Source organism: Procambarus clarkii, chromosome 21 (genome assembly GCF_040958095.1).
Source record: "Procambarus clarkii isolate CNS0578487 chromosome 21, FALCON_Pclarkii_2.0, whole genome shotgun sequence".
NCBI lineage: Eukaryota > Metazoa > Arthropoda > Malacostraca > Decapoda > Cambaridae > Procambarus > Procambarus clarkii.
The window spans coordinates 31,375,141-31,403,098 of NC_091170.1; the positions used below are offsets into that span (position 1 = coordinate 31,375,141).

The 27,958-nt window shown below is 42.2% G+C and overlaps 1 protein-coding gene across 2 annotated transcripts in view; it reads right to left on the bottom strand.

Moving 5' to 3' along the window:
* dally (division abnormally delayed protein) overlaps nucleotides 1-13,038 on the bottom strand; it is a 385,376-nt gene extending 372,338 nt beyond the window's left edge. For both annotated transcript variants that reach the window (XM_045746425.2, XM_045746424.2), the window contains exon 1: nucleotides 12,595-13,038. In XM_045746425.2, the coding sequence (XP_045602381.1) occupies nucleotides 12,595-12,790 (196 nt within the window). In that variant the 5' untranslated portion in view covers nucleotides 12,791-13,038. The remainder of the gene's footprint in view (nucleotides 1-12,594) is intronic.
* Between the last annotated feature and the right edge of the window lie 14,920 nt (nucleotides 13,039-27,958).

Sequence of the window (27,958 nt, forward strand, 5' to 3'; positions counted from 1 at the left end):
ATTCAAATTTTAAAGATACATCATGGGGGCTCCCTCCTGTATTCTCTGCCACTGTAGCATCTTGTAAGGTCGAAGACGGTATGGTATTATCATTGGCGGACGACACAAGAACCTGTATTAAAGAAGCACCGTCGAAGGCGCACTCACCCTCTAGGCGAGATCTCGAAAGAAATCTCAATTCTTCTCAATCCCGCAAGAAAGAAACTTTTTAGTATGAAGTCTCACTGTTACTTTAACCACTCTAGTGCCTTTGATGATATGCTCATAATGCACTCAGAGTATGCGAGTGCAGACTGCTTGCTGGTCTACTGTATGACTAACCATCTAGTGTGATGGGAAGTTTTAACGTCTTTAAACTAAGTTTAAAGTCGAAGTCGAAGTTTTAATGGTTGAATATTTATCTATTTTCATTTTTAATCATTTTAATCATTATTTTAATATTTTCTGCATTAAGTCCGCCAATCCATCCATCTATCTATAGCTATCTGCTCTCCTCCCCCTTTTTCGTCCCTCCCCTCGTCCTCCCTTTCTTTCGCCTCCTCCCTCATTCTTCCTCATGCCAAACCTCTGCTTCCCCCCCCCCCTCGCCCCCTTCTCTCAGAAAATATATTAAGAAGCACTAAAACAACAGTATAGGTAAATCAAATATATAATCCTTAGATTAACAACTTCATGGTAATTACACGTCATATGTCACACTTGAAAATGGCGTGGGGATATATATAATTTTTAATATTTCTTAAAGCATTTAACTTCAGCCTACTCCAACCAACCTATGTCCGTCCTGAACCCCAGACCATTCTCCCTGCACATTTGGGTAAGGCTAGCCCCAAGCGTCTGGCCTCTTAACTTAGGACAGACAGATAGTCATTCTCTCTCTTTTTTTGTATAGATTTAGGTCTATTTTGTGGTATGGTGTTAGATGAAGGGAAGTTAGAGCTGCATGGGTAAAGAGTTGGAACAGTGAATTGTTTGTAAACATGTTAAGTTATATCTCTTATCCAGCCACACCCACCACTACCCAGCCACACGTACCGCTACCAAGTCACACCCATCAGTACTCTGCCACATCACTACCCAGCCACACGTATAACTACCCAGCCACACCCACCACTTCCCAGCAACACCCACCGCTCCCACTACTCTCCAGCCACACCCACCATTCCCGAGCCACACCCCAACACTCTTCACTAATCCAGCATCTTCTTGCAAACACAAGCAACAAATTATATGAAGCAGTTCTGGGACTCACAACAAACTAACAGAGGTTGGGATGACATTGCCCCCCCCCCACACACACAGAGCCTCATCAGTATTATAAAAGGACTTGGAGAGAGTGCCATGCATTGCATAACGACAGAAGACTCCCCCAGCTGGGCGACCATACTGCCGGGTTGAAGGTCACGTCACGCGCTCCCCAACGACACATTCGTCTTGGTTCGTTCTACAAAATTGTTGAAACTGCAAACGCGTTTATTATGGGTTGGTACACATGGATATGTATGAGACACACACGCAAAGGCTTACATAAAGCTCATGATAATGTATTTATCTTCAAAGTTGAAAGTTTCACAGAGGCGGCAATAAATGATGATCTGAGGAGGGTGGTAACCCGAGTCACGGAGGATGGTCTCGGAAAACGGGATAGTATGTCAATTCCGCGAGCCGCTACCATTTTCTTGTACGACTTAGGTAGAGAATGCATCAAGATGCGACGTTCTATTAGGAGGACGGGTTGCTCAAGTAAATAGTACTAACCCTTCCATTCCCGCTCAACAAGTTATCACTTTAAACTCCTAAAACAATTATGCTAATCAGTTACGTTAGTTAAGCGTGTTCGTGCCAGCGGTAACTCTTGAATACTTAAACTATCTTATCGTCGCCAAATATCTTCCGCTGATAATTCGAGGCCCACAATAAGGCCTCTTAACTTCCGAGCTCCAAGTGAGGGCCAATGATGACGCAAGAGGACAGTCTGTTTACCTCGCGACTATTCTATTCAATCTGGCCCAATCCCTGCAAAACTCTTCTGCTAGGATAGGCTATACATTTTATTTGGCCCTACTACAGTACTATATCAGAAATCTATAAGAGAGAATGTCTGTTTGTCTGTCCAAAGTTAGACCAAGACGCTTGGGGGCTTCTCTCATGAAACTTTGCTTGGTAATTTGTGAGTGTATGGCGAGTGTCATAAGCTAGTTGAAGTCGACCCCATGATCCCCCCTTAAGAAGGATCGTTTCTTATTCTGAACCCTTAAGAGTCCGGTGAAACCTGAAATGTGGTTTTAATTGTCCACAGAGTGTTCAACTGATCTTACAGCTGTTATGTCCGTGTTGATGATATCCTCATATTGCACCCAGAGTCTGCCAGTACAGACTACTTATCACATGCCTCTGTATGACGAACCATCCTGTGTGATGGGGATTTTTTAGCATCACGTAGCTAGCTCCTGACACACTGTACTCCCCTTCATATAGTCTATGGCAGCTGCACAAATGCAGATGTACCTAATGTGTTAATTATATAAAAAAAAAGTTATCGACGCTGAAGGGAATTATGAGGGGGGGGGGGGGAGCGCAAAGTCATTACGACTATACAGCACTTGGAAGGATAAGGATTAGGGATGGGACAGGGGAAAGGAATGGTGCCCAACCATTTCGACGGTCGGGGATTAAACGCCGACCTGCATGAAGTGAGAATGATGAGTCGAAGTCGATGACGTTGATTATAAGTTACTCGAGCAAGTTTTCAGTTGGCACAATAACCAAGAGTGGCATTGGTTCGACGCTGAATCAGTGTATATCGTCATTAGTTCAATGTTGATGACGTTGATACAGCGCTGAAGTGACATTGCTCTTGCCCACTTGGTCTTGCATACTGCCCAGTGGTCACAATATCCTGGAATAACGTTAAGTCAACGTTACATTTGAACAGTGTGCAGTGGGCGGGAAAGAGAACAGGAGGAAGGGAGAGAGGACGGAGGGAGGGGGGTGAAGAATGGAAGAAAGAGCGGGAGGGGAGGAAGGTAGGGAGATTAGGCGAGAGGGAGAGAAAGAACAGGAAAAAGGGCGAGTGAAAGAACGAGACAGTAGGTGAAAGATCGAAAGAGAGAGAAAACAGGAAGGAGGGATTGAAGGAAAAAGAGCAGGAGGGAGAGAACGGAAGGGATAGAGAATCAGAGGATGAGAGAATGAGAGAGAGCGAGGGAGAGAGAACCAGAGGCTGTGAGAACGGGAGGGTAGGACTGAGAGAGAATGAAAGGGAGAATGGGAGAAAGCACGAGAGGGAAGGAGAGTCAAAAAAAGAGGGAGAAAATGGGAGGGAAGTAGAGGCACCGGGTGTGCGAGAGAATGAAAGGAAGGGAAGGAGACAATGGGAGTAAGTACAGTACGGGAGAAAGGGAAAAGGAAAGCGAAAGGAAAAGACGATATGAGAGAGAGAGAGAGAGAGAGAGAGAGAGAGAGAGAGAGAGAGAGAGAGAGAGAGAGAGAGAGAGAGAGAGACGGACAGACGGACAGACAGGCCCGGGGTAACCCTGAGTACCCTATCTAGTTTGTTGCAAGGCTTTTGCAAAAAAATAATTATAGTACATTTAATTTTCATTAAATTGCATTTATACCGTCATTACTCTTCATTGCAGCGTCACTTAAATTGCGTAATAATATCATTACCCTCAGTGGATCACTTCAACTACATCATATTGTCATTATATGCTCCAATAGTTTCATTATATTGTATTCAAGTAATTATACTTCAATAAATCTTTAATAAACCGTATTATAGTGCCAGTCCATTTCATCACTACTTTTGTTAACAAAGTGCTTATGTTAGGTTATTTAAATTTCAATTATATATATATATATATATATATATATATATATATATATATATATATATATATATATATATATATATATTAGCTTACTGAGGCAAAGGGAATCCTAAACATGCAACAGACTCATCAAACAGTTACTGTATAATGTGTACAATGAACTTTATTGGACTACACTAATCAACCAAATATTATCATATGATAACTACGGCAGTTGATACAAAGCTAATTACAAAACGGCCATGTCATTTACCAATTAAAAACTATCTAAGCTAAACGAATTACAGCACTGCCGAGCTAGTTACATAGTTTGTTAATATATGCATCAATTTATTAAACTAACATCATTAACCCCATGAGGCCCAACACAACGAATTAAAAATATATGTACACAAAAATAAAATAAAAATAAAAACCTGGTTAGGCTATGTAAAAAGAACAGTCAAATAATAAATTCTACCGTAATTTAAGAAATTGGATAAATATATATACAAAACAAAATCATGCTAATTATACTGTCAACTACTTCGTAACCTGTTATTACTCTAGTTTAAGGTATACCGAACAGCTTGTGTACGAGCGACTAGCAGTAGGCTGTCACGAACTTGTAAATGGTATTGTTATAGCAGCTATCGTGCTGCAACTAACTTTGTATAACACCGAATAAATTAATATAATACCTAATATATGTCGAATATAAATAGGCCTACTTTTTTATTTTTAGCGTGACAGGTCAGTCATTTCTAAAAATAGGTTTATAAGGAACCACTGCGTCCAGTAAGGTACAGCCAATCAAATTTGAAATTATAATAGACAACAACATGAACAATAAAGTTGGGTATGTTTCACAGGAGGTCATCCGGTGATGCGCCTCGGACTCGTCAACAACAAACACATCAATACCAGTATTACTGATAGAAAATTTAAATTTATTCCACCATGACTGTCAGTAATCAACGTGCATCCGGCTGCTAAATAACTTGTTTCGTCAAATATGACAGTCGTCTATTAAATACGTTAATTCAATGCATTATAGATAACGGCAATCCCTGAAAAACCTGTTCAGTGGCACAGTGTGTGTGTGTGCTTAGGTGTATTTGCTGGGTCGAGCGTCATGCTCTTTACGATCCCATTTACAATTAAATAACTCCATTTATTTGCTGCTCTTACGTTGAAAAAGAGCTTCTTTTTGTACATATGTGACTCATTTGTTTCTTTAATGCCCATCTGTACCCTTGCTTTGCTATTTCTTGCTTTGGATATGGTTTCTTTGTCCAAAGCAATTAATTTCATCTTAGAATCTTGTATGTCGTTATCATTTAGTTATTATTCAGTTATCATTACCATGTTAGGGAAGCAAGCATACTTAAAATAGGGTCTCACATATGTCGTGTATTATCTATAACGTTAGTTACGGCTCTTTTGTCCAAATTCTTTTTAGGCTATCCAGAGATTGTCCAATTTGCCACGGTAATTTTTATGCCGATATTATTCAGCTAATGTGAGTGTAAGGGGTGGGGGGAGGAGGGAGGAATTTCGGACTATTTCCTAGATACACACTATTACTAAAGTACTGTATGTATAATTTAGTCATGACAAATTAACGACACATACTCATGTCATGTTCGAGGATACGCTATTTGTTTACAAGATATTGTAACGTAGATAGACAGGCTACTTTACATCCATATTGCGAGTTTTGTAAACGAAATAAGATATGCAGAGGAGTGAAATAAAGGAGAATATACGAGGAGAAAAGGAGATGGAGAGGAGAGAGTAAATATAAGACAATTTTCCAAAAACTTTAACAATTTTTTTTATATAGTCTATAATGTAGTAGTGATTGGTGACTGGGGGCGACATAAGAAGTTGATCTTCTCGATAGCTACATCAATTAAACATATAAATATCCATCTTAAACCATTTAATTAATTAAATCGACGATCATTACCAGAGACATAGACCACAGGATGACTAGCACGAGCGGCCTGATTGTACAGCCCGTCCTCCTAATTTTTCCCAAGGTCAAGAAACGGTCGTACTAAAGTCCCCACTCTTACCCTACCAGAGGACCCAAAACAGAAAACGGGGCAGTATGTCAATTTCGCGAGCCGCTACCATTTTCTAATACGACACCTTTTGGCCTTAGGTAGAGTATACGTCAAAATGCGACGCTCTATTAGGTGATACTGAAAGTCCCCATCTCGCTGATGGTTAGTCATACAGGGCAAGCATCACTGCTACCTTATTCACTCTTGCGTTCATGATATCCTCATAATGCACCCCAGAGTTTGCCAGTGCAGACTACTTATCACATGACTCTCTGACTAACCGTCCTGTGTGATGGGGATTTTTAGCATCACGTAGCTAGCTTTTTGGCACACTGTACTCCCCTTCATATAGTCTAGGGCAGCTGCACAAATACACATGTACCTAAATGTGATCATAAAAAAAAATCTATTAGGAGGTCGAGTTTGGCCAATATGGTGGGTGTTTGGGTGTTGTCATGCTGCTCCATCTCAATCTCAAGCCAACCTAGAGCACTTGGGAAGAGGGACAGAAAGCAAGTGTTTTACTTAAGTGTTATGTGTAACTAGTCGAAGAGATAATTGCCAGTGCTGAAGTTGTTTTACGTAGCATTAAAGCGAGTAATGCTAGTCCAAGGTTTTGAATATAAATAGCCTATACATGTATACTTCAGTCATTTTGTTTATACATTCGAGTGGTTTATAACTGTATTGTAGGCTAAAGAAAAACAGGGTTATCTGTCCAGTTTCATCACTACTAAGTTATAAGCCGCGGTGTGAAATAATGTCTATCAGGCTTAATATGAACCAGCCATTTTACTGAAAGAACAAAAAGACCACATCACTGCCCGTAACTTTATCAAAACGTTGAGGGTTACAGATTTAGACTGGTTTGAATTGCGATTATTTTTAGTACAGATAGATGGGCGACCTGAGGTTTAAACTCTCAAACCTTTAAACTTTCATTTGCAGACTTACACAGAAGTTGACATTCTCACCGGTATAGTAACTTCGTACAAGTTGAGTGAAGCGGCACTCAAGTAATGGATACCTGGCAATAATAGATGGGAGGGGAAACAAGAGCCCGTCGTAAAGACTGATGCTGTCATTTGCATATGAATATGCTTGCTGATATGATCAAAATGAAAAAGGATATTCCGAGGCATCGCTAATATTCTTGGAGCACAATAGAAAGGTCGAGAATACGCCAATATTCTTTGAGAAACTATACGTACTCTATGGTGAGTGTATGAATAGGGTTATATTACTTTCAAACTGTACAAGATTTAGCAATTCAAGATCTTCCTGGTGTGAGTGTATGTGTATGTGTGTGTGTGGGGGGGGGGGGTCCGGCACTCCTTGGAAGGAACAATCTAGTTTCCTCTTGAAGATGTTCACGGTTGTTCCGGCAATATGTCTTATGCTCGCTGGTAGGACGTTGAACAACCGTGGACCCCCCCTCTCCCTCTCTCTCTCTCTATCTATCTCTCCTCTCTCTCTCTCACCTCTCTCTCTCTCTCTCTCTCTCTCTCTCTCTCTCTCTCTCTCTCTCTCTCTCTCTCTCTCTCTCTCTCTCTCTCTCTCTCTCTCTCTCTCACCTCTCTTTCTCTCTCTCATATATATATATATATATATATATATATATATATATATATATATATATATATATATATGTTTCATTGAATCAAGTGAACAGATCTTACAATACTAGTTGAAACTAGTATTGTAAGATCTGTTCACTTGAGAATGAACCATGGAGGTTCGAAACGTCGTGCAAATTATACAAATAAGTGTAATACACTCTATAGTAAATCACTTCTTTTCTTCACCTTAAAAGTACGAAAATGAGTTTTGGAGAACTCCTATTTCTATTAAGCCCTGATGCTAAGAAAATAGTTAGAGGGATAGAAGCCCTAAACCAGAAAATAATAAATACAGAATATGCGGTCATATTCAATGAAACATGTTTGAAAGAAAACCTGCTGCCAGTATACACCAATATATATATATATATATATATATATATATATATATATATATATATATATATATATATATATATATATATATATATATATATATATATATATATATCACTGAGGGTATGGACCCATACCCTCGGTAAAAAGGACATCTTTAAAATGTAGTGTAGCGAGGTCCTTCAGTTCCAGCACATGTACACATGAATTGCCTTGTGAGCCTTCAGTTCTTAACAAAAATCCCAAGCATGCGTCTAGAGTCAAAATGATAAGTGGCAACGTGATGAATACAGCCTGTAACATTTGTCACTTCGATTTATATATATCTGCCTGCAATCTTGGTGTGAGGCCATAGTTTTAAGCTCTGCTTCCTTCACTGTATACAGTTAGGTCACCTCACTAGTGCATACATTTACACTATCATCCACTGCACAGTTGATGTGTTTAATAACACACTAGTTTCTATAAAAACTATCTTACCCTGTCAAAGCAGGAGAGATATACGTGTATGTGTATGTAGGTGGATATGTATATGTATATATGTATATGTATACAGGATATTTGGAAGTTGGTCAGAATTGCATTTCACCTTTGTAAACGCACGTTCATGACACTATAAAAAAATAGACACCTCGAACTGTTTATGTTGGACAGACGTAAATATAAGTATTTATGTTTGAAGGTTAGATTAATTAGCATTTTAAAAGCACTACAATTACCTTCTGTGGTTGATTGTTCAAGAACTCACTGAATTATATGTTAAACAGCTCTCTATCCCTGTCCATGGAGGACAAAAGAAAATGTATATATACTGGTTAGCATTGTAAATGTGTGGCCACGTCTGTGGTAGAAAATAATAATATACAAATAAAAACATTGCACACATTTATAATCATTGCCCAATGCACACATTTACACTATAATCCTCTGCACACATTTACACTATAATCCTCTGCACACATTTACACTATAATCCTCTGCACACATTTACACTATGATCCTCTGCACACATTTACACTATGATCCTCTGCACACATTTACACTATGATCCTCTGCACACATTTACACTATGATCCTCTGCACACATTTACGTTCCTCGCCCACAGTATACATTTACATTGCTAAATTTTACCCCAAACAGGTAACACTATCATCTAAAGTCTAAAGTTATGACCAACTACTTAAAATTGGACATGGTACTATTGCAACTAAGAAATGAAACGAAAAATCCAAATTGAGGTTCACTACCAACCGGCAGGCTGCCTCACATAGCCTACACAGAGTAACCTCATTACAATAGGTAGGCTACAAGGTTACAGCTGGCCAATAATATAACCACAAAATTAATATGTAATAAACTTGGTCACGAGGGCAAATTATGCTCAAATCCAATTACACTAGGTCACGAAGCGCAGCTGAACCCAACTACGTCAAGACGAAAAAAAAAATATGTAATGGAAAAACTGCCTGCCCCTGTACACCACAGTCTCCAGGTGGTACATTAAATATGCAGAAGACGCGGGAAGATTAGACCTGGGTTAAGAGGTGTCAGCGTGGGGTTTTTTGTTTTGTTTTTTTGTAAGCATACCTATGTGGTCCCACGTGAGAGGGAGCGTGTACCTGCCCGTCCCTCCAACTTGGCCAGGTAAGTGTAACTGGCATCCCGGCCAGCAGCCACCGACCACCACACCCTCTCTCTCTCTCAGCTTAAATGACGAGTTCATTTCTCCTCCGTGTGCCTCAGCGGCATACAGAAAAGACATCAGTAGCCTTGTATGTGCCTCTGAATTATTCTCACTCCCACACCACAGAATGGCACAGGGTGCATCACAAGCATCCAATTATAATGGTTGATTCTAATCGTTTTTGTAAACAAAATGTAAAGGATCGAATTTTAGCTACCGTATCCTAGTTCTTCAGCTGAGGCTAATAAAATGAATAAATCCTTAATTTGAAAATAAAACATTTAATAATCCTGTAATTCACCAAATCTGAAAAAAATAAATATTATCCGAACTCGAATGTCTATTTTTTTCAGTATTTCCAATATTGGTATCAAATAATACACAAAATTATGTACTCAAGACTAACTGTGATTCACAAATGCTTCACAATTTGTAAAACAACTGTTCCCTAGTTTCTGTCGACTATGGAAGTTAATGTGTGTGTGCGTGTGTATGGTGTGTGAGGATGACTAAATACATTAGAGCATTATATCTTAGACTGTAATCAAATTGAGCCAATTAGAGATAAATAAAAAACTCACGCTGTATGAAATGGCAAACCATCTTATTACTAAGGATTTTATATTTCAAATCTACTGGAAGTGAAATATCCATATTTCGCTTCCAGTAGATAAATGACATAGGAGATTAAGAAGCAAGTAGTGTAGTGTGACGACTAATAATAATAAACAGCAGCTTTCCAATGACCCTATAATACCTTCATAGCTAAAGCAGTTATATATAAGCGGAGACACAATTAATTTATAATGATTAACTGTAAATACATAACTACTGAAGTGAAACAATCCCAGTTACTGTCTGAAGGTATAATTAATTATAAAGTATAAAGGATAGATGTAATTGTTAATATAATCATCTCCGTTGAGGTCTGATAAGGTACCCTTTGTACCCTCGGTAATCCGGTTTTGCGCTCCCTCTCACAGGATGAGTATGATGTGCACAATAAACTAGCCGCACCCGGCGGCAACACTCAAATTCATATATGTTAACAAACTATATCTGGGAAGGTGTGCATAGGCTATTGTTTGCTTCTCCACAGCATCAGTCTGCAAAGTGCTGAGTATCCATACGGTGCGTGTGTGTATTCTGTATATGCGAGTGCGTGAGTAGCGTGTGTATTCTATGTATGTGGGTGCATGAGTGTGAGTACTGGACGCGTGTGTGTGTAATTACTATTTGTATATGCAGAAACGAGCTATTAGCTCTTGGACCCCGCCTTTCTAACCAATTTATTTGTTTTCCTCTTTTATGTCTACTACATATATTTCTCTCTAACACACGTACTCACACACCCCCAGGAAGCAGCCCGTAGCAGCTGTCTAACTACCAGGTACCTATTTTCTGCTAGGTGAACAGATGCACCAGGGTGAAAGAAACTGCCCATTTGTTTCCGCCTCCGCTGGGGATCGAACCCTGGCCCTTAGGACTACGACCCCCAGAGCGCTGTCCACTCAGCCGTGAGACCCAATGTGTATGTGTGCATGTGCACAATGTATGTGGGTATGCATACTGTGTGCTTGTGCATACGGTGTGCGTGTACATACTGTGTGAGCGTGTATACATGTGCATGCTCGATGCGTGTATATATCCATCAGAGCATGCTTTGAAATACGCTACTACTATATTCTCTCAATTTGTATGGCAAGAGCAGTGCAATACATCAAGAATTAAAGTGTGTGTATAATTTGCGAGAGTGTATATAACGTCCGGTTTTAATGGCGACATATGTAGGTTTATCTACAAGTGTAATTAAGGCTGTTGTTGCATATATTATATTATTAATCTACGTAGGCTGCTGTCGGGCCTAATTAACTTCAATGGCAAGATTATTTAAATAGAGTAAGAAATGGACGGTGACCTCCTCCGCCCCTTATTGATGCCGGTGTAGGATACCAGGGTGTTAAGGTGCAGGAGTGGGTGGAGGGGTGTTAAGGTGCAGGAGTGGGTGGAGGGGTGTTAAGGTGTAGGAGTGGGTGGAGGGGTGTTAAGGTGCAGGAGTGGGCGGAGGGGGTGTTAAGGTGTGGGAGTGGGTGGAGGGGTGTTAAGGTGTAGGAGTGGGTGGAGGGGTGTTAAGGTGTAGGAGTGGGCGGAGGGGTGTTAAGGTGTGGGAGTGGGTGGAGGGGTGTTAAGGTGTGGGAGTGGGTGGAGGGGTGTTAAGGTGTAGGAGTGGGTGGAGGGGTGTTAAGGTGTAAGAGTGGGTGAAGGGGTGTTAAGGTGTAGGAGTGGGTGGAGGGGTGTTAAGGTGCAGGAGTGGGCGGAGGGGTGTTAAGGTGCAGGAGTGGGTGGAGGGGTGTTAAGGTGTGTAGGAGTGGGTGGAGGGGTGTTAAGGTGCAGGAGTGGGTGGAGGGGTGTTAAGGTGTGTAGGAGTGGGTGGAGGGGTGTTAAGGTGTAGGAGTGGGCGGAGGGGTGTTAAGGTGCAGGAGAGGGCGGAGGGACGTGAGGGTGTACAGAGGGGTGCAGGAGTGGGCGGAGGGACGTGAGGGTGTACAGAGGGGTGCAGGAGTGGGCGGAGGGACGTGAGGGTGTAGAGAGGGGTGCAGGAGTGGGCGGAGGGGCGTGAGGGTGTACAGAGGGGTGCAGGAGTGGGCGGAGGGACGTGAGGGTGTAGAGAGGGGTGCAGGAGTGGGCGGAGGGACGTGAGGGTGTAGAGAGGGGTGCAGGAGTGGGCGGAGGGACGTGAGGGTGTACAGAGGGGTGCAGGAGTGGGCGGAGGGGCGTGAGGGTGTACAGAGGGGTGCAGGAGTGGGCGGAGGGGCGTGAGGGTGTACAGAGGGGTGCAGGAGTGGGCGGAGGGGCGTGAGGGTGTAGAGAGGGGTGCAGGAGTGGGCGGAGGGGCGTGAGGGTGTAGAGAGGGGTGCAGGAGTGGGCGGAGGGGCGTGAGGGTGTAGAGAGGGGTGCAGGAGTGGGCGGAGGGGCGTGAGGGTGTAGAGAGGGGTGCAGGAGTGGGCGTGTGCAGCAGGCAGGGGGGGCGCCGCGCCTGCCTGCCTGCCTGGGGCCGAGGTCTACTCACCTTGGCCGGGCAGCTGGGCGAGGTGCTCGTGGGCCGCCACGTTGTGCTTGACGAGGTACTCCAGCGCTGGCGCACATCCTACGGGATCCTCAGCACTGGTCACTGCCGCCACTCCCCCTCGTGCCCTCGGCCACACCCCCACCAGGCACAACAACACTATCGCACACCCGCGACTCATCATCATCATCATCATCATCTTGCAGCAACTGCCGACACCGCGTGTCGCTCACCTCGGCTCCTTCGACAATTATTTCTTCAAGCCTTTGATTCGCACTGATTTAATTTTCTGCAGAGATGAGATGGGGGATAATTTCGCAAGCAATGGCTGGATGCGGTCAAATCTCTACAAGAGACTCTAGATCCAATGGCATCCTTCACTAAACTAAAATTCACAGGAGCTTGCCCGAAGCCCAGTGCACCCAGCCTCTCACCACCACAGCTCACGCACAAGTGAAGCCTACATCATTGATCGACCTGGAGGCTGCCTTCTGCCCCCGAGTTGATCGTACAGCACAACGTCGCCACAAATTATTAATTATACTAATGAAACTTTAAAAAAATACATTGATTATATACTAAATAGATTAGTAAAAAGTAATTAGACATTACGCGATGTGAGACTAGAGCCAGAGAATGAGTCGTGCGTCTGGCAGATGGGTTGCCTCCAAGGGCATTCTATATTTTCAGGCAGACATGTCTGTGTGCCTGGCAGCCTCGCCACACACGCTCCCATTTACTTGCTATTTATTTAATCAATAATCACATGCTCCCACACACACACACAATAATTATAATCACCCCCAGGCTGCCAGAGTTGCCGCACTCTGAAAACCAATCAAGGCAAAACCTCCCGTCTCCCACCCAGACACACGTGGAACAGGTGCAAAAACTTATCAAGTCAACAACAGGAGAAGATGCCAGCACTTCGCCTCGTTATCAGCGTTAGAGGAAAAACGTCTCGTTATATGGACGTGTCATTAGCAGGCGTCTCTGGCGCCGTCAGTACCGGTTCTTATACCCCTGAGAGCCAACAGGTCCCGACGGGCCTGTACATACCCTGTCTACTACTCCCTCAGCGACTCCTTGTAACATATGCATGCCTGCTGGAGCACCGAACCTAACCTAACCACAGACTCGTGCATAGAAAACGTGGTTGCTTGTGAGCCGCTATGAAATTAGGCAGATTTCTCGAATAGTACATTATATCTTGTCCGTTGGAGGTGATTTTGAGGTCAAAATGAACAACCTGTCTTCTCGAATCGCATTTTGATCGCAACGGTCAAAATATAAGGTACTATAAATAACAGCGGCTCGCAAAAATTGACGTGATGTTCCGTTTTCTATTCGTAGGTCCTCGGTTAGGTTTGGTTTGGGCAATTCAATACATAATATTGCGCGGCAAAATGTGACATTATTCTTAAAGGTAAGTTGTATTCGGATGGTGGTAGTGAATTGTACTAGGTGGTGGTGGTGGATGGTAGTGAATTGTAGGTGGTGGTGGATGGTAGTGAATTGTAGGTGGTGGTTGTAGTAGGTGTTGGTGGTGGGGGTGGGGGTGGTGGTGGTGGTAGATGGTGGTGGATGGTAGCAAACTGTAAAAGGTGATAATGTACCCTGTTTTGTATACGTCATGAAGCGACGAAGAGCCACACAGCTGATACGTCAACACTTCCTATGTGTTGCTGTGTTTACCATTGCAGTTCATCCCACGCGAGGGTGCAACACTTGGGGTAAAATTGTTTTATTATCAATATTACACGACGATTATTATGGCCACGACACGACGGTTCGCGAACTGATGTTCACGAGAGTAGAAAAACACTGAAACATGATGAGTGGCTGTGGGGGCTTCGAACCAGAGATCATTAATAAGTTCCAGTCTCCCACGATACCGACCGCACCACAGCCTGTCCTCATTAACAATGGCTAAACGCTTATTAATCCGGCCGCCCCCCCCCCTTTCCTTCATCCCCCAATACTCCGGTTTTTATTAGTGAAACAACGTAACCATCCTCAGGTAATGCAAGTCCATCCGGTGGCCGACCCCAAAGATGAATTCGTCAATTTCGACGTATTCTGTTTTTATTAAAAACAGTTTTTTCTTATATATATTAATTAATCTTATTATATATTAGAGTTCTATATATATAGTTAGGAAAATGTTAGATTAGGTGCTTAGGTTTTGTTAGCAATTATTTGCAATTGTAGCAGCCCGTCCTCGACTCAAGTTCATTACATCCAGTGGTCGACCCCACCGACGCATTCATAAATTTTAACATGGTGTTCATTCAAAACAGAAATTTTCTCATATATAAATTAATATTATAATAAGCATATTGTGCATATATAGGCATAGGTTAGGTGTTTTGGTTCTGTTGGCGATTATTTGTATTTGTAGTACGTGGGTGAGGCATTTACAGCGTTGTGGTTCGAACAAAATTCGTCAGAGAAGTACTTGTTCCGGAAGTGTTCGAATGTCAACAGTTGTGAGTCGTGTGTAAACCGTTTTTCATTCATAAACAGGGGGTTTGGCGGGTGCATGGAATCACTTATGGGTTTTTGTTTGGAGGACTGGCTGGGATGGAATGGACATGAGTCGAGGACGGGTTGCGTCAGCGAAGTACAGTTCGAGAAATGTTCGAACATCATCAGTTGTTAGTCGTGTGTAAACCCGTCTTTCATTCATAAACAGTGAGTTTGACTTCTGGATTAATGCGCACTTGGTCTATGTTGATGAGGACGGGCTGGAATGATAACATTTTACATGCGACTCACAGCTGGTGCTAGAACCTTTCTCAAACAGCGTTTCGCTGTTCAAAACACACCTCTGTACATGATTCACTAAAGCACTGCAAATACAAACAATTGCCAACAGACCCTAAGCACCAAACCTAATTTAACCTGTGAATAATAATATGAAATTCTAACATATAGTTCTCTATATTTAAGAACTAAATGATTTCGAATACAGTGATGAATAACTGATGAATGCGTCTTTGAGGTCGGCTGCCACCTGGACCAGCATAACCTGAGGAACAGCAACGGCTTGCTTAGAAAACGTGAAGCCGTTGACCGTCCAACGTCCCACACGGGAAAGGAAGGTCTTCAAATCCTAACATTTTACTGGACTCATTAAAGCTCTCGGGCACGTATTATCGATATTTGAAATGAAGATGGATGATTTGAGCAACCTGCTGCCTTAGTCGTCCATGTTGTGGCCGCCCCGCTCACACATTCCCAATTATTTTTCGAAATGTGTATTCAAAAATAGTATTTTCTTATATATGAATTAAATATTATACATAATAATTTTATTTAAAGTATGGCCGAGATTAGGTTAGGTGTTCAGGATCATTTGGAAATTATTTTAATTGACAGTAATTGGATGAAGCATTTATAGAGGTGTGATTTGACTATAGGAAGAGAGGCAATGTTCAAGAATTGTTCCAACATAATCAGTTCTGTAATCCATCAGGCCACGCTCGTTAAAACGGCGGCCGTCCTCCCCAGACGCATTCATTAATTTTAGCATACTGTGTATTAAAAATTGATTTGTTCTGAAATATATGTTAAATTTCGATATAGAGTTAGGCGAAGGTTAGGTTAGCTGTTTACGTTCTGTTGCTGATTTTTTGCATTTGAAGTACGTGAGAAGCATTTACAATCGCCATTCGAAGAGAGGTCAACGGCAAAGCACTTTTCCAAAAATGTTCGAACATCATCCGTTGTGAGTGGTGTATAAACAGCCCGTCCTCCAAACAAAGACCCAAAAGTGATTCCATGCACCCGCCAAACCCCCTGTTTATGAATGAAAAACGGTTTACACGCGACTCACAACTGCTTTCGTTCGAACACTTCCGGAACAAGTGTTTCACTGACAAATTTTGATCGGACCACAACGCTGTAAATGCTTCACCCACGTACTACAAATACAAATAATCGCCAACAGAACTTAAACACCTAACCTAACCAATCCCTGAATATGCACAATATGCTAGTATAGAACAATATTAATTTATATATGAGAAAACCCCCATTTTGAATGAACAAATATGTTAAATTTTATGAATGCGTCTTTGGGGTCGACCCGCTGGATAGAATGGACTTGGTCTAAGGACGGGTTGATAAAAATAATTACCAATAGAACCTAAACACCTAACATACACCTATATATATAGAACTATAATACATAATAATATTAATTTGTACTTGAGAAAAACTATTTTTATTACACAGTACGTTACAATTTATGAATGCTTCTTGGGAGATGGGGGGGGGGTGCCTAAGAGTTTGGCCGTAGCTTTAACGAGCCTAGCCTAAAGGCAGGTTAGATTTGTCTGGTTTACTACAGGCAAGTTAAGGTCACTCTACATAACGTTTGACACAGATTTAGGAGAGGATATTTCAGATTACGATTAGGCTAAGCTGAGCAGTATTACACTATGAAGCTTTGAGGATGGATTGTGCCAAGCCTAAAAGATCCTGACTAGAAACATCAACCCACATCACCCATGGCGGACGACGACGGAGACCGCAGCATGCATCATCACTCTTGTAATGTCCCGAGGAACGTTTTGTTGCTCAGTGTTTTTCTGCACACAACATGTATCAGCTTTACAGTATCAGTATCAGCTTCCCAGTAGCAGCCTTCCAGTATTAGGTTCCCAGTAGCAGCCTTCCATTATTAGGCTCCCAGTAGCAACCTTCCAGTATTAGGTTCCCAGTAGCAGCCTTCCAGTATTAGGTTCCCAGTAGCAGCCTTCCAGTACCATCGTTGCTCTCCCTTCAGTGTTCATGTTGTGGATGTCAGTTCTGCATATACGATACATTATTACATGGACACTTGTGCAATTAACGTTCATCATTTTAACACAGAATACTGTTATTACTTTTAAAAATTTTCGAACTCCACTATTTTAATGGCATTTTGCAAACCTAAAATATTAATATTTATACTATCAACATATCACACTATCACTTACCAACATGTGTTGTTGCGATCATCATAGCCATCATCATATCATACACTAAATATTTTGGTCACTATAATATTCATTATTACCCAATCACTCCTCTTTGTCATTCTCTTCCAATTTCTCTCACACAACGTTCTCAGGATAGTCGGTCCGCTTTCCCCTCACTGCTTTTTCCCTCACTCCGTCTTCCCCTCAAGTTCTTGCCTTGGGTCAGTTTTCTGAGATAGAGAGCCTCTGACCCAAAAAGAGCCGGTCGGAACGTGACGCGAAATCGCTACTGCTCTTTCTGGGAGGTGGCGTCAGCAAAGTGCGTCTCCCCAAGCCAGAGAGAAGAGATAGGCTACGCTTGTTCTAGCTCACCCACACAACGCGAAATCAACCAAAGAATGGTTGGTTTCCCTTGTTGCGTGCTGATAACATTTATTTGTCGGCAATTTCATTAGGTTTTGAAGTTTAGACATGAAGTTTAGCAATTTCATATAGCTAAACTTCATGTCCCTGATATTTGTTTAATTCCAATTTGTATAATTATGTAAAATAAAATGTTTTAAATTTCGCAGTTTTTTCTATCTATTTTTGTTAAAAAATATGTATGGAATATCCAAAAGAGGATATGATAGGATAGATCTTAAAAGATGTATCAGATAGTATAGAAAAGAAACCAGAATATCCTTCAAGATGTCAGGTGTAACACATGACAGCTTGTTAAGCGCAACACACAGTAGTTAGTACGGGTCTTGGGTACTCGTTAGTTCCTGTACCGTAGACCAAAGTTGACCACATATCCTGGCACAGTGATGAGGACCCTGCACGATGTTCAATCTTTCTTCACAGTACAGTAGAGCCTAGCATCTCAATAGGTCCAGAGCTCGATTTGAAGTACTGTCAGCTCCCGGAGTATACCACATCAGTCCCCCTTCCCCTCGGCTTGATCACCTAAGTGATTCAACAAGTAATCAGCCGAATAGGGAAGTTATCCTTTCCTATCTTACTTATCTGTGGTTGTGAGTTAGGTCCATGAATGGTCGACATTTGTTATTGTATTTGTAAGAGGCGGCTAGTTTATTGTGCACCCCATACTCATCCTGTGAGTGGTAGTTTATTGTGCACCCCATACTCATCCTGTGAGTGGTAGTTTATTGTGCACCCCATACTCATCCTGTGGGTGGTAGTTTATTGTTCACCCTATACTCATCCTGTGAGTGGTAGTTTATTGTGCACCCCATACTCATCCTGTGGGTGGTAGTTTATTGTGCACCCCATACTCATCCTGTGGGTGGTAGTTTATTGTGCACCCCATACTCATCCTGTGAGTGGTAGTTTATTGTGCACCCCATACTCATCCTGTGAGTGGTAGTTTATTGTGCACCCCATACTCGTCCTGTGAGTGGTAGTTTATTGTGCACCTCATACTCATCCTGTGAGTGGTAGTTTATTGTGCACCCCATATTCATCCTGTGAGGTAGTTTATTGTGCACCCCATACTCATCCTGTGAGTAGTAGTTTATTGTGCACCCCATACTCATCCAGATCAAGTGAATGACAGTAATAAGCTACCTATCCAACCCGTTCTCCCAAGCGTCACTAAACTGCTGTACTAAGTTGCCCGAACCTAACCTACCCGAGGACCCACGAACAGAAAACGGGACACGCTCTCAATTTTGCGGTTCGCTTGCATTTTTTTTAGTACAGTACATCAGTTTTGGGCCATAGGGAAATTATACGTCAAAATGCGATGTAGTATTGAGGAGAGCGCCTTGAGGCGTCTTAACGCAACAGATGGTCCCCATTCTTAGGGAAAGAAAGGGATTCTCGCGGGCCGTCCGCGTGAAGCAACCCACAATAGTCGCCTAATTCCCAAGTGCTTATTTACTTCAAGGTGAACAGCGATATCGAGTGTAAGAAAACGGACGTGTGCCGGCGTCTAGACCAGCCTGGAAATCAGGGGCCAGATTCACGAAACAGTTATGCAAGATCTTACGAACGTGTACATCTTTCCCTCAATCTTTGGCGTCTTTGTTTCCAATTATTAAACAGTTAATGAGCTCCGAAGCACCAGGAGGCTGTTTATAACAATAACAACAGTTGACTGGCAAGTTTTCATGCTTGTAAACTGTTTAATAAATGTAACCAAAGCCGTCAAAGATTGAGGAAAGATGTACACGTTCGTAAGTGCTTTCGTGAATTTGGCCTCAGACTCCGGGTTCTACTGGTTGTGAGCCGACTGCTGTTATCATTGTCCTACATGTATTATCTTCCCCGAAACGCTATGCGTATTAGTGGCTCTAGACATAGTATATGCAAGTTCTATCTAGAAATTATACATTCTGCTTATAACTTCATATAGTATGTGTGTGCCTTTACCTAAATAAACTATTTATTTACTAAATACACAGGTGTATTTAATAATAATATCGCAACATTTTATCACGATATAAAATAAATAAATAAATGTTTATTTAGGTAAGGTACATACATACAAGAGATTTTACAAAGAATGATGGATTCATAGATAGAGCTAGTACATACAATGCCTAAAGCCACTATTACGCAAAGCGTTTCGGGCATGAGAGTATTTATCAGTATATAGTCTTTTATTTATTACAGATTTATCAGTATATAAATACTGATAAAACCAAGAAACGTTATATGTAACTTTACCGCTCACAATATGTGGGTTTAGTGTGTAATTGTTCCATCCACGACTTTGTTTCTTATTGTTGACAGCCGCACTGATTGTGACATCTCATCTTGGAATTGTAGTTTATTTTCAAGCAGCCTCGCTTCCTCCTCCCACCAAGAACACGAAAATCCAATTATCGAAAATTGCACAGTGAGAACACGAGACTGTACACAACTGTGTTACTCGCCAAGCCGCCTCCAGACGGGTCATTTTGGTGTGGAGGTTATCTTGAGGTTATTTCGGGGCTTAGCGTCCCCGCGGCCCGGTCCTCGACCAGGTCTTCTTTTTGTTACACATCCCCCAGGAAGCAGCCCGTAGCAGCTGTCTAACTCCCAGGTACCTATTTACTGCTAGGTGACAGGGGCATCAGGGTGAAAGAAATATTTTGCCCATTTGTCTCCGCTTCCATCGGGGATCGAACCCGGAACCTCAGGACTAAGAATCCGAAGCGCTGTCCACCCAGCTGTCAGGCGCCCAGTTATACGCCCGAGGGCGTATAGTTATTCCTTAAATGCTCTTCCGGCGGAGAGTGATGGTTTTATAACGATTTTCTTACACAAATTATTGAGTAAACCCCATACTCATCCAGATCACGTGAATAACAGTAATATGCTACCTGTCCAACCCGTTCTCCCAAGCGTCACTAAACTGCTGTACTAAGTTACCCGAACCTAACCTACCCGAGGACCCACCAACAAAAAACGGGACACACTCTCAATTTTAGCATCTGATGTGAGCAAATAAATTTGCCGATTTTTTCAGGCACCATTTGCAGCTATGAGAGAAGTGTGCAGCTTACACCGTCGAGGGCATGTCTAGAAGGCAGCTCATTCCGATAAATAGTCGAATTTTCAGATAAAAATGTAGACTTACATTCAAGAAGTAAAGCCTCCTCCTGGCAACACACAACACATTAAAACTGAGGAAGGCGTCTTGGGGGGTGGTACGGCCGCTGCCTTAACGAGCCTCGCGTGAGGACAGGTTGAAATTCTTTTTCACAACATTTGCACCATTATGATAATAATAATAATATTAATTTATATTTTGAATGAACAACATGTTTTAAAATTGATGACTGCGTCTGTAGGGTCGGTCGCTGGACGGAATGAACATAGTCTGAGGTCAGATTGAAAATCAAATAATTGTCAACACAATTTAATAATAATAATGAATTCATCTTTTCGTATCGAGGTTTACCCCAAGGTCGACCTGCTGACCCTCCCCAGGATACAGCCACACAATAGTTAAATAACTCGGGTACCTAGTTACTGCTAGGTGAACAGAGGCATTAGGTGAAATGACTGTTGCCTAACCATTTTTGTCCCGCTCGGGAATCGATTCCGGGATCCTCGATTGTGAGTCGAGAACGAAGCCTACTGTACTGCGAGATCCTAAAAGTTAAGCTACAAAACTAACCAAGGTCTAACAACATTCAAAATTATAATATATAATAATATTAATATATATTTGGAAAAATAACGAGTTTGAATACACAGAGCAGCGCCCAGGCTTGGTCAGGTGTTGGGCTTTGGGGATATCAACCTCTGGAGTATAGTTAAGGCCACACAAATGCTTACATCTTACGGGCTCACCATAGCCCGTGCTACTTGGAATTTTTAGTTCCCAGGAGCTGAATCTTAAACAACACATGTACACGGACAGACTGGGTACTGCACCTCTCGCTGTATACACTCCTGACGCTTGACGTTAAAACTGGCGAATTTTGCAGTCAGCCACAGCTTGGGCGAGCATTGCCTGAGGACGGCTGACACGAATGACAGTCTCCAGTGACTGCGACAGTCTCCAGTGACTGTGACAGTCTCCAGTGACTGTGACAGTCTTCAGTGACTGCGACAGTCTCCAGTGACTGTGACAGTCTCCAGTGACTGTGACAGTCTCCAGTGACTGCGACAGTCTCCAGTGACTGTGACAGTCTCCAGTGACTGTGACAGTCTCCAGTGACTGTGACAGTCTCCAGTGACTGTGACAGTCTCCAGTAACTGTGACAGTCTCCAGTGACTGTGACAGTCTCCAGTGACTGTGACAGTCTCCAGTGACTGTGACAGTCTGTTCCTCTCGTCAAGTGACCGCACCCATCACCAACATTACAATGTTACATTAATGTAACATTCTGTAACATTAATGTAACATTCTGTAACATTAATGTAACATTCTCCAAGAAGCACACACGAGAAGCTCAGGTAACTTGCTTGACAATCAATGTCTCCCACTACCTTCACATGTGCTTGCTGAATTATCAATGTAATTTAAATTTCCATTAGTGTGGCTAATGTCTGGTATTTACATGCTAGAGCCTGAGTTCCAATAAACGCAATATACTGATAACTTTTATTCATAACTTTATTCATTAAATGCATGAAGGTATTTTATATTCAAACACCACGCCGGTAGTCTGATGTGCATATAAAAGCTCTTTTAATTACAGCTTTTGTTTGATTTTTTCTAAACCAGCAATGAACTTGTAACCTGCATGAAATACCTTTATTATCCAAAGTGTTTATCTCGTTTTCTAGATACATACAAGGTGTGTTGTGTATACGCCAGACTTTTAACTTGTAAGTATACACCATCTGAATCACTTCCTGATGAATTAATAACACCATGTAACATATGTTTTATTTTGATCTAAGGTAGTAAGTCTTATTTTATGATTGTTTATGCCTCCACAGTATAGAAAATGGCTATTATTCAAGCTTTGCTTTGTCCTTTGCCTCAGAGAGCTTAGATAAGACGTCTTGAAAGGTATCTGAAGGCTGCCGACTTATGAAACAGTGTAACAGCTTCAGATAAGGAGTGGGTAGTCTTCAGGTATCTTCAAGAGTCTTGTCAAAGCTGTCTAAGGCAAAATTTGAAGGAAATAATATCCATTTTCTATAACTTGGAGACATAAGCAATCACAAAATACTACCCAGGAACAAAAATTGTGTTCCATTATGCAACGCAACGAGAGAAACTGAAGCTGCATATTTAGCTGAGAACGACCACTACGTGTGGACTAACAGATGCACGTCTTCAAGGCTGCCGGTTGTCTCAGTGAGCTCCGTGTACAGGCATTAACTCATCTGGGACAAACAGATCAAAATAACGCTTAATACCAACATTTCCTAATTAAACACATGGTCTTAGGATATATATAGGATATATATGGTCATATATATATATATATATATATATATATATATATATATATATATATATATATATATATATATATATATATATATATATATATATATATATATATATATATAAGGGCAAGTTCGTAACGTTGCACCACGCCAATATGGCGCCAGTAACAATTTAGTTCGACAAATTTCAAATACAATGCAGTAATTTCTAGCCGGGCGACACGTAAACACTTGTGGAGACATCTTAGTACAAGATGGCCCACGATCTGTCGTCTGGATCGTGAGGTCAATGTAGATTTAATGAATCCTTCATTGCACATGTTTATGGTGAGTTGAATTATCAGTTTTCAGCTGTAGCAAATAGCCCCACATAAACACACTCTACCTTTAACCTATAATATCCAGAACGACAAAAGCAACACGGTAAACATGGCTTAGAGAGTGTGTAGGAGCGTCTGGTGGAGACGAGATGAGTGTTCAGGGCCACGCCCTCACAGCCTGGACCGCCCCCGCACCACCAGCCCGGCTGGAGGCATCGTCAGGGTGCTTTCCCGGCCCCTACTGTGGACATTGTCTCCCCCCCCCCCCACATTACCCTGTGTAACCCCAAGCCCCCCAACCCTACACTTCATCCCCCACCCCCAACAGAGATAACTGGGCGAGACTGTAGACATGCTGGTAAAGGATCGTCTGAGGCGGGAAGTTTGCGTGATGTGCGATCCAGTCATGGCCTTCTCCATCCAGGCCAGACACCAGGAAACCCGCTGGCTGGTGAACCCGCTGACTAGACAACCCGCTGACTAGACAACCCGCTGACTAGACAACCCAGTGACTGGACAATCTGGTGATCAGAGGAAAGCCGGTGTCTGGATAGCATGGTGACCGGATTATTATAAATATTAATAGAGAGGGATTTAAGGATTATTGGGAAGAGCCTAAGACCAGCAGGGGTCACACGCGGGGGTACTGGGAGTCCGCCTCGCTGCTCACACACACTCCTAGTAATATCCTATTAACTATCAATAGGATATACCTAACGAAATCACGATGGAAGTTAACTATTAATTCATAAAATACAAAATCAAAGGCATGGAACAAACTTAATTGCAGTTTAGTTTATAAATATAAATTAGAAACAAGTCGTTGAATGTACATTTTCACTTTGATGAGCAGAACAGATGTATATATATACGACACTGACAAAGAACTTTATAAAAGGGGAAAGAAAGATACTTGAAAATGGTAATAAGTAGAACAGTATCGTTAGAGGGACAGACTCGGCGATAGAACAATTCTATTGTGCTTAACTGTCGTGCCTAAAGTCAGTCTTAACTACCCAACTAGACTTAGATAACGCGAGCTGTTTGGCCTAATAGTAAGAGGCTTAAATATTTTCTCACACGTCAGCATAAGTCAGCGTGCATATGGAGAGAACATTTTACTAATGACTACTAACTGAAGACCGTCTAATTTTATCCGCGTTAAGCAAGTTTAAGGTAAAATGCCTTATTTATTATTACGATTATATATATATATATATATATATATATATATATATATATATATATATATATATATATATATATATATATATATATATATATATATATATCTTATTTATATGTCAATATACAATAACTGCAACAAAGGTTAAGAAGAAAATTTGGCTTGTTAAACAACTCTGAACATTATGAAGGACACAGCTTTATAATTTACTAGGAGAGATACCCGGCAGTGCCCGGGAGAGTCTCGCCCCCCCCCACCTAACCACATTCTCCCCACATCCCTCCTCTTCCCCTCTTTCCTACTGATCTCTCCAGCCTCTCTTTCCTCTCATCTCCCCCATTTCCCCAAACACCTTTTCCGCCTCTGCCCCGCACCCCATCTTCCTACCCTCCTCTTCTTCCCTCCTTTCTGAACAGACATTTCCATTAACACACACACACACACACACACAAACACAGACACACACACAGACACACACACACACACACACACACACACACACACACACACAAACCGTTTAGGGGCCGGTGGCTGTGTGGACAGCACGCTTGATACGTAGTCATGTGGACCGGGGTTCGATTCCCGGGCCCGGCAGAAACAAGTGGGCAGAGTTTCTTTCACCCTGATGTTCCTGTTACCTAGCAGTAAATAGGTACCTGGGAGTTACACAGCTATTACGGGCTGCTTCATGGGGGTGTGTGGGGTGTGGAAAAAAGTAGTTAGTAACAGTTGGTTGATTGACAGTTGAGAGGCGGGTCGAAAGAGCAGAGCTCAACCCCCGCAAGCACAACTAGGTGAGTACACACACAGCCACGTTAAAAGTTGTACCAAACATTTCTTGTAAATTAAATGTAGAATATAGAACTCATGAAACGATATATTCTAAATAACAGAGTAATAAGAATCTAAAACACACACATCTATAAAGCATGCAAGATAAACCACACACAACCCTTAACACACGACCCGAAATATATAACTGGCCGCGGCGCAAGACGCGAAGATGGATGCACGTGAAAGTTAAGTGCGGGGAAGAGTGAGGGAGTGAGGGAGGGAGGGAGAGCTTTGGGGATGTGGAGGGAGAATGAGGATGGAGGCAGAGCATTTTGAAGCCGTTCTTAAGTCGCGTGTTTATAGCCCAGACGCTCCTCCCTCTTCTTGTGTGTCTGGAACTCCCATAACAAGTCTTGCAAGGCAGTTGTAAGGCGCCTGTCTTCTTATAAGTAAGATGGAGGCATAAAAATCTCATAAAACAGGGAAAGGGGTAGATGTTTGAAGGGATGGATGGAGGGAGGGTATGGAGTGGACAGTGGCAAGGGAGAATGAACCCATCCAGCTTATGTCAGTTATATTCAAGTCGCCTACACGTAGTAACAGCATCACTTGTTACAGAATTTCGTTTTTTCCTCCTCTTACTAGAGTCTTTTTCCAATTCCAAATTATATTTTATTTTGATAATTACAAGAAATTTCTCCATACTGGGAAATGTTTGGCTTTTAAATCTGGCAACATTTACGTATATTTAAGTCCTCTTTAATCAAACGCAAAGATGCACTGCCCTTCTTGTGTGTTTCCGGAGTATAGCTCTCATCACCGTCTCAGCTCTCATCACCGTGGGAGCCGGTCGGCCGAGCGGACAGCACGCTGGACTTGTGATCCTGTGGTCCTGGGTTCGATCCCAGGCGCCGGCGAGAAATAATGGGCAGTTTCTTTCACCCTATGCCCCTGTTACCTAGCAGTAAAATAGGTACCTGGGTGTTAGTCAGCTGTCACGGGCTGCTTCCTGGGGGTGGAGGCCTGGTCGAGGACCGGGCCACGGGGACACTAAAAGCCCCGAAATCATCTCAAGATAACCTCAAGATAACCGTCTCAGCTCTCATCACCGTCTCAGCTCTCATCACCGTCTCAGCTCTCATCACCGTCTCAGCTCTCATCACCGTCTCAGCTCTCATCAGCGGTTCATCACGACACTCATGGTTCTCAAATGTCCAGTCGAGTGAGGCTATTTCTGTCTCACTCTGCCTGTGGTAGTGACTCCAGACACAACAATGTGTTAACTGGTAGTTGCCTCCAGTCTCTACACTGTGAGATATTGTCTTTAGTGTGGACGTAGTTCATACACAAACTTGTTTTATCTTCAGTCCAGTTCTTGACAATTCTCAGATTAAGTGTCTTTTGTGTTCGAGCTTGTCTTATTTCAGGCTCTAACATTAGGCGTCTCAGAATGTGCGCACGAAATCTTTTTTCGCTCTAGCAATATAATTCTTTGAGAATATAAAACATTAATTAGCTCCTTTGATCATGTGGATTCGCGACAAACAATTTCCAGGATTCATTTCACGTTTAATGTATAATTTACATTTGTTGTGTAGTGAGCCTGAACCGACAGGAATTTCCTTTTCCCTGGAGCGACGTCTGAGGTCACTACCTGAGCACTCCAGCGTTTCCTGATGTGCCATCTAGGGTCGTACCTGAGCACCTCTTCCACCAGGAGCGTCCACTCCCTTAGGAGCGCCCCCTTCCAATTGAGCGCCCCCTCGCCAGCCTCCTCCATCTGAGCGACCGTTATCCGCTCATTGTGAACTTAATCTTGATTGCGTCTGACCTTAATCTATTTACATATGCTTGCTAATTGCATCTCTCGTAACGTAACTGAAATCCCTACTGGCATTGTCTATTTCATTCCTGCGTAACGTGTATTTCCAAACACGCCTTAGGCTATATCTTTAATGATAATGTCGGCATGCATGATTAATCTTATCTTGCTGTTATATGCTATCATTTGCTGGAATGGTTATATATATTTATTATATTATTATGTTTGTGCTGGCATATTGTAAATAAACTACAATATAATGTTTGAAGACCATATTATCATTCTTGTCGGTCTCAGCTGGTATTTAGTGTTACCACCCATTATTATACATCTAATCTGGGTATTGTGAGAAAATCAGTAGGAGCCGTGAGGAGGATTCGAACCTATGTTCTGGATACTCCCAAACAAATGGCTGGGTATTGTGGGTCACGTCTGTGAGCGTACATGTGATGAT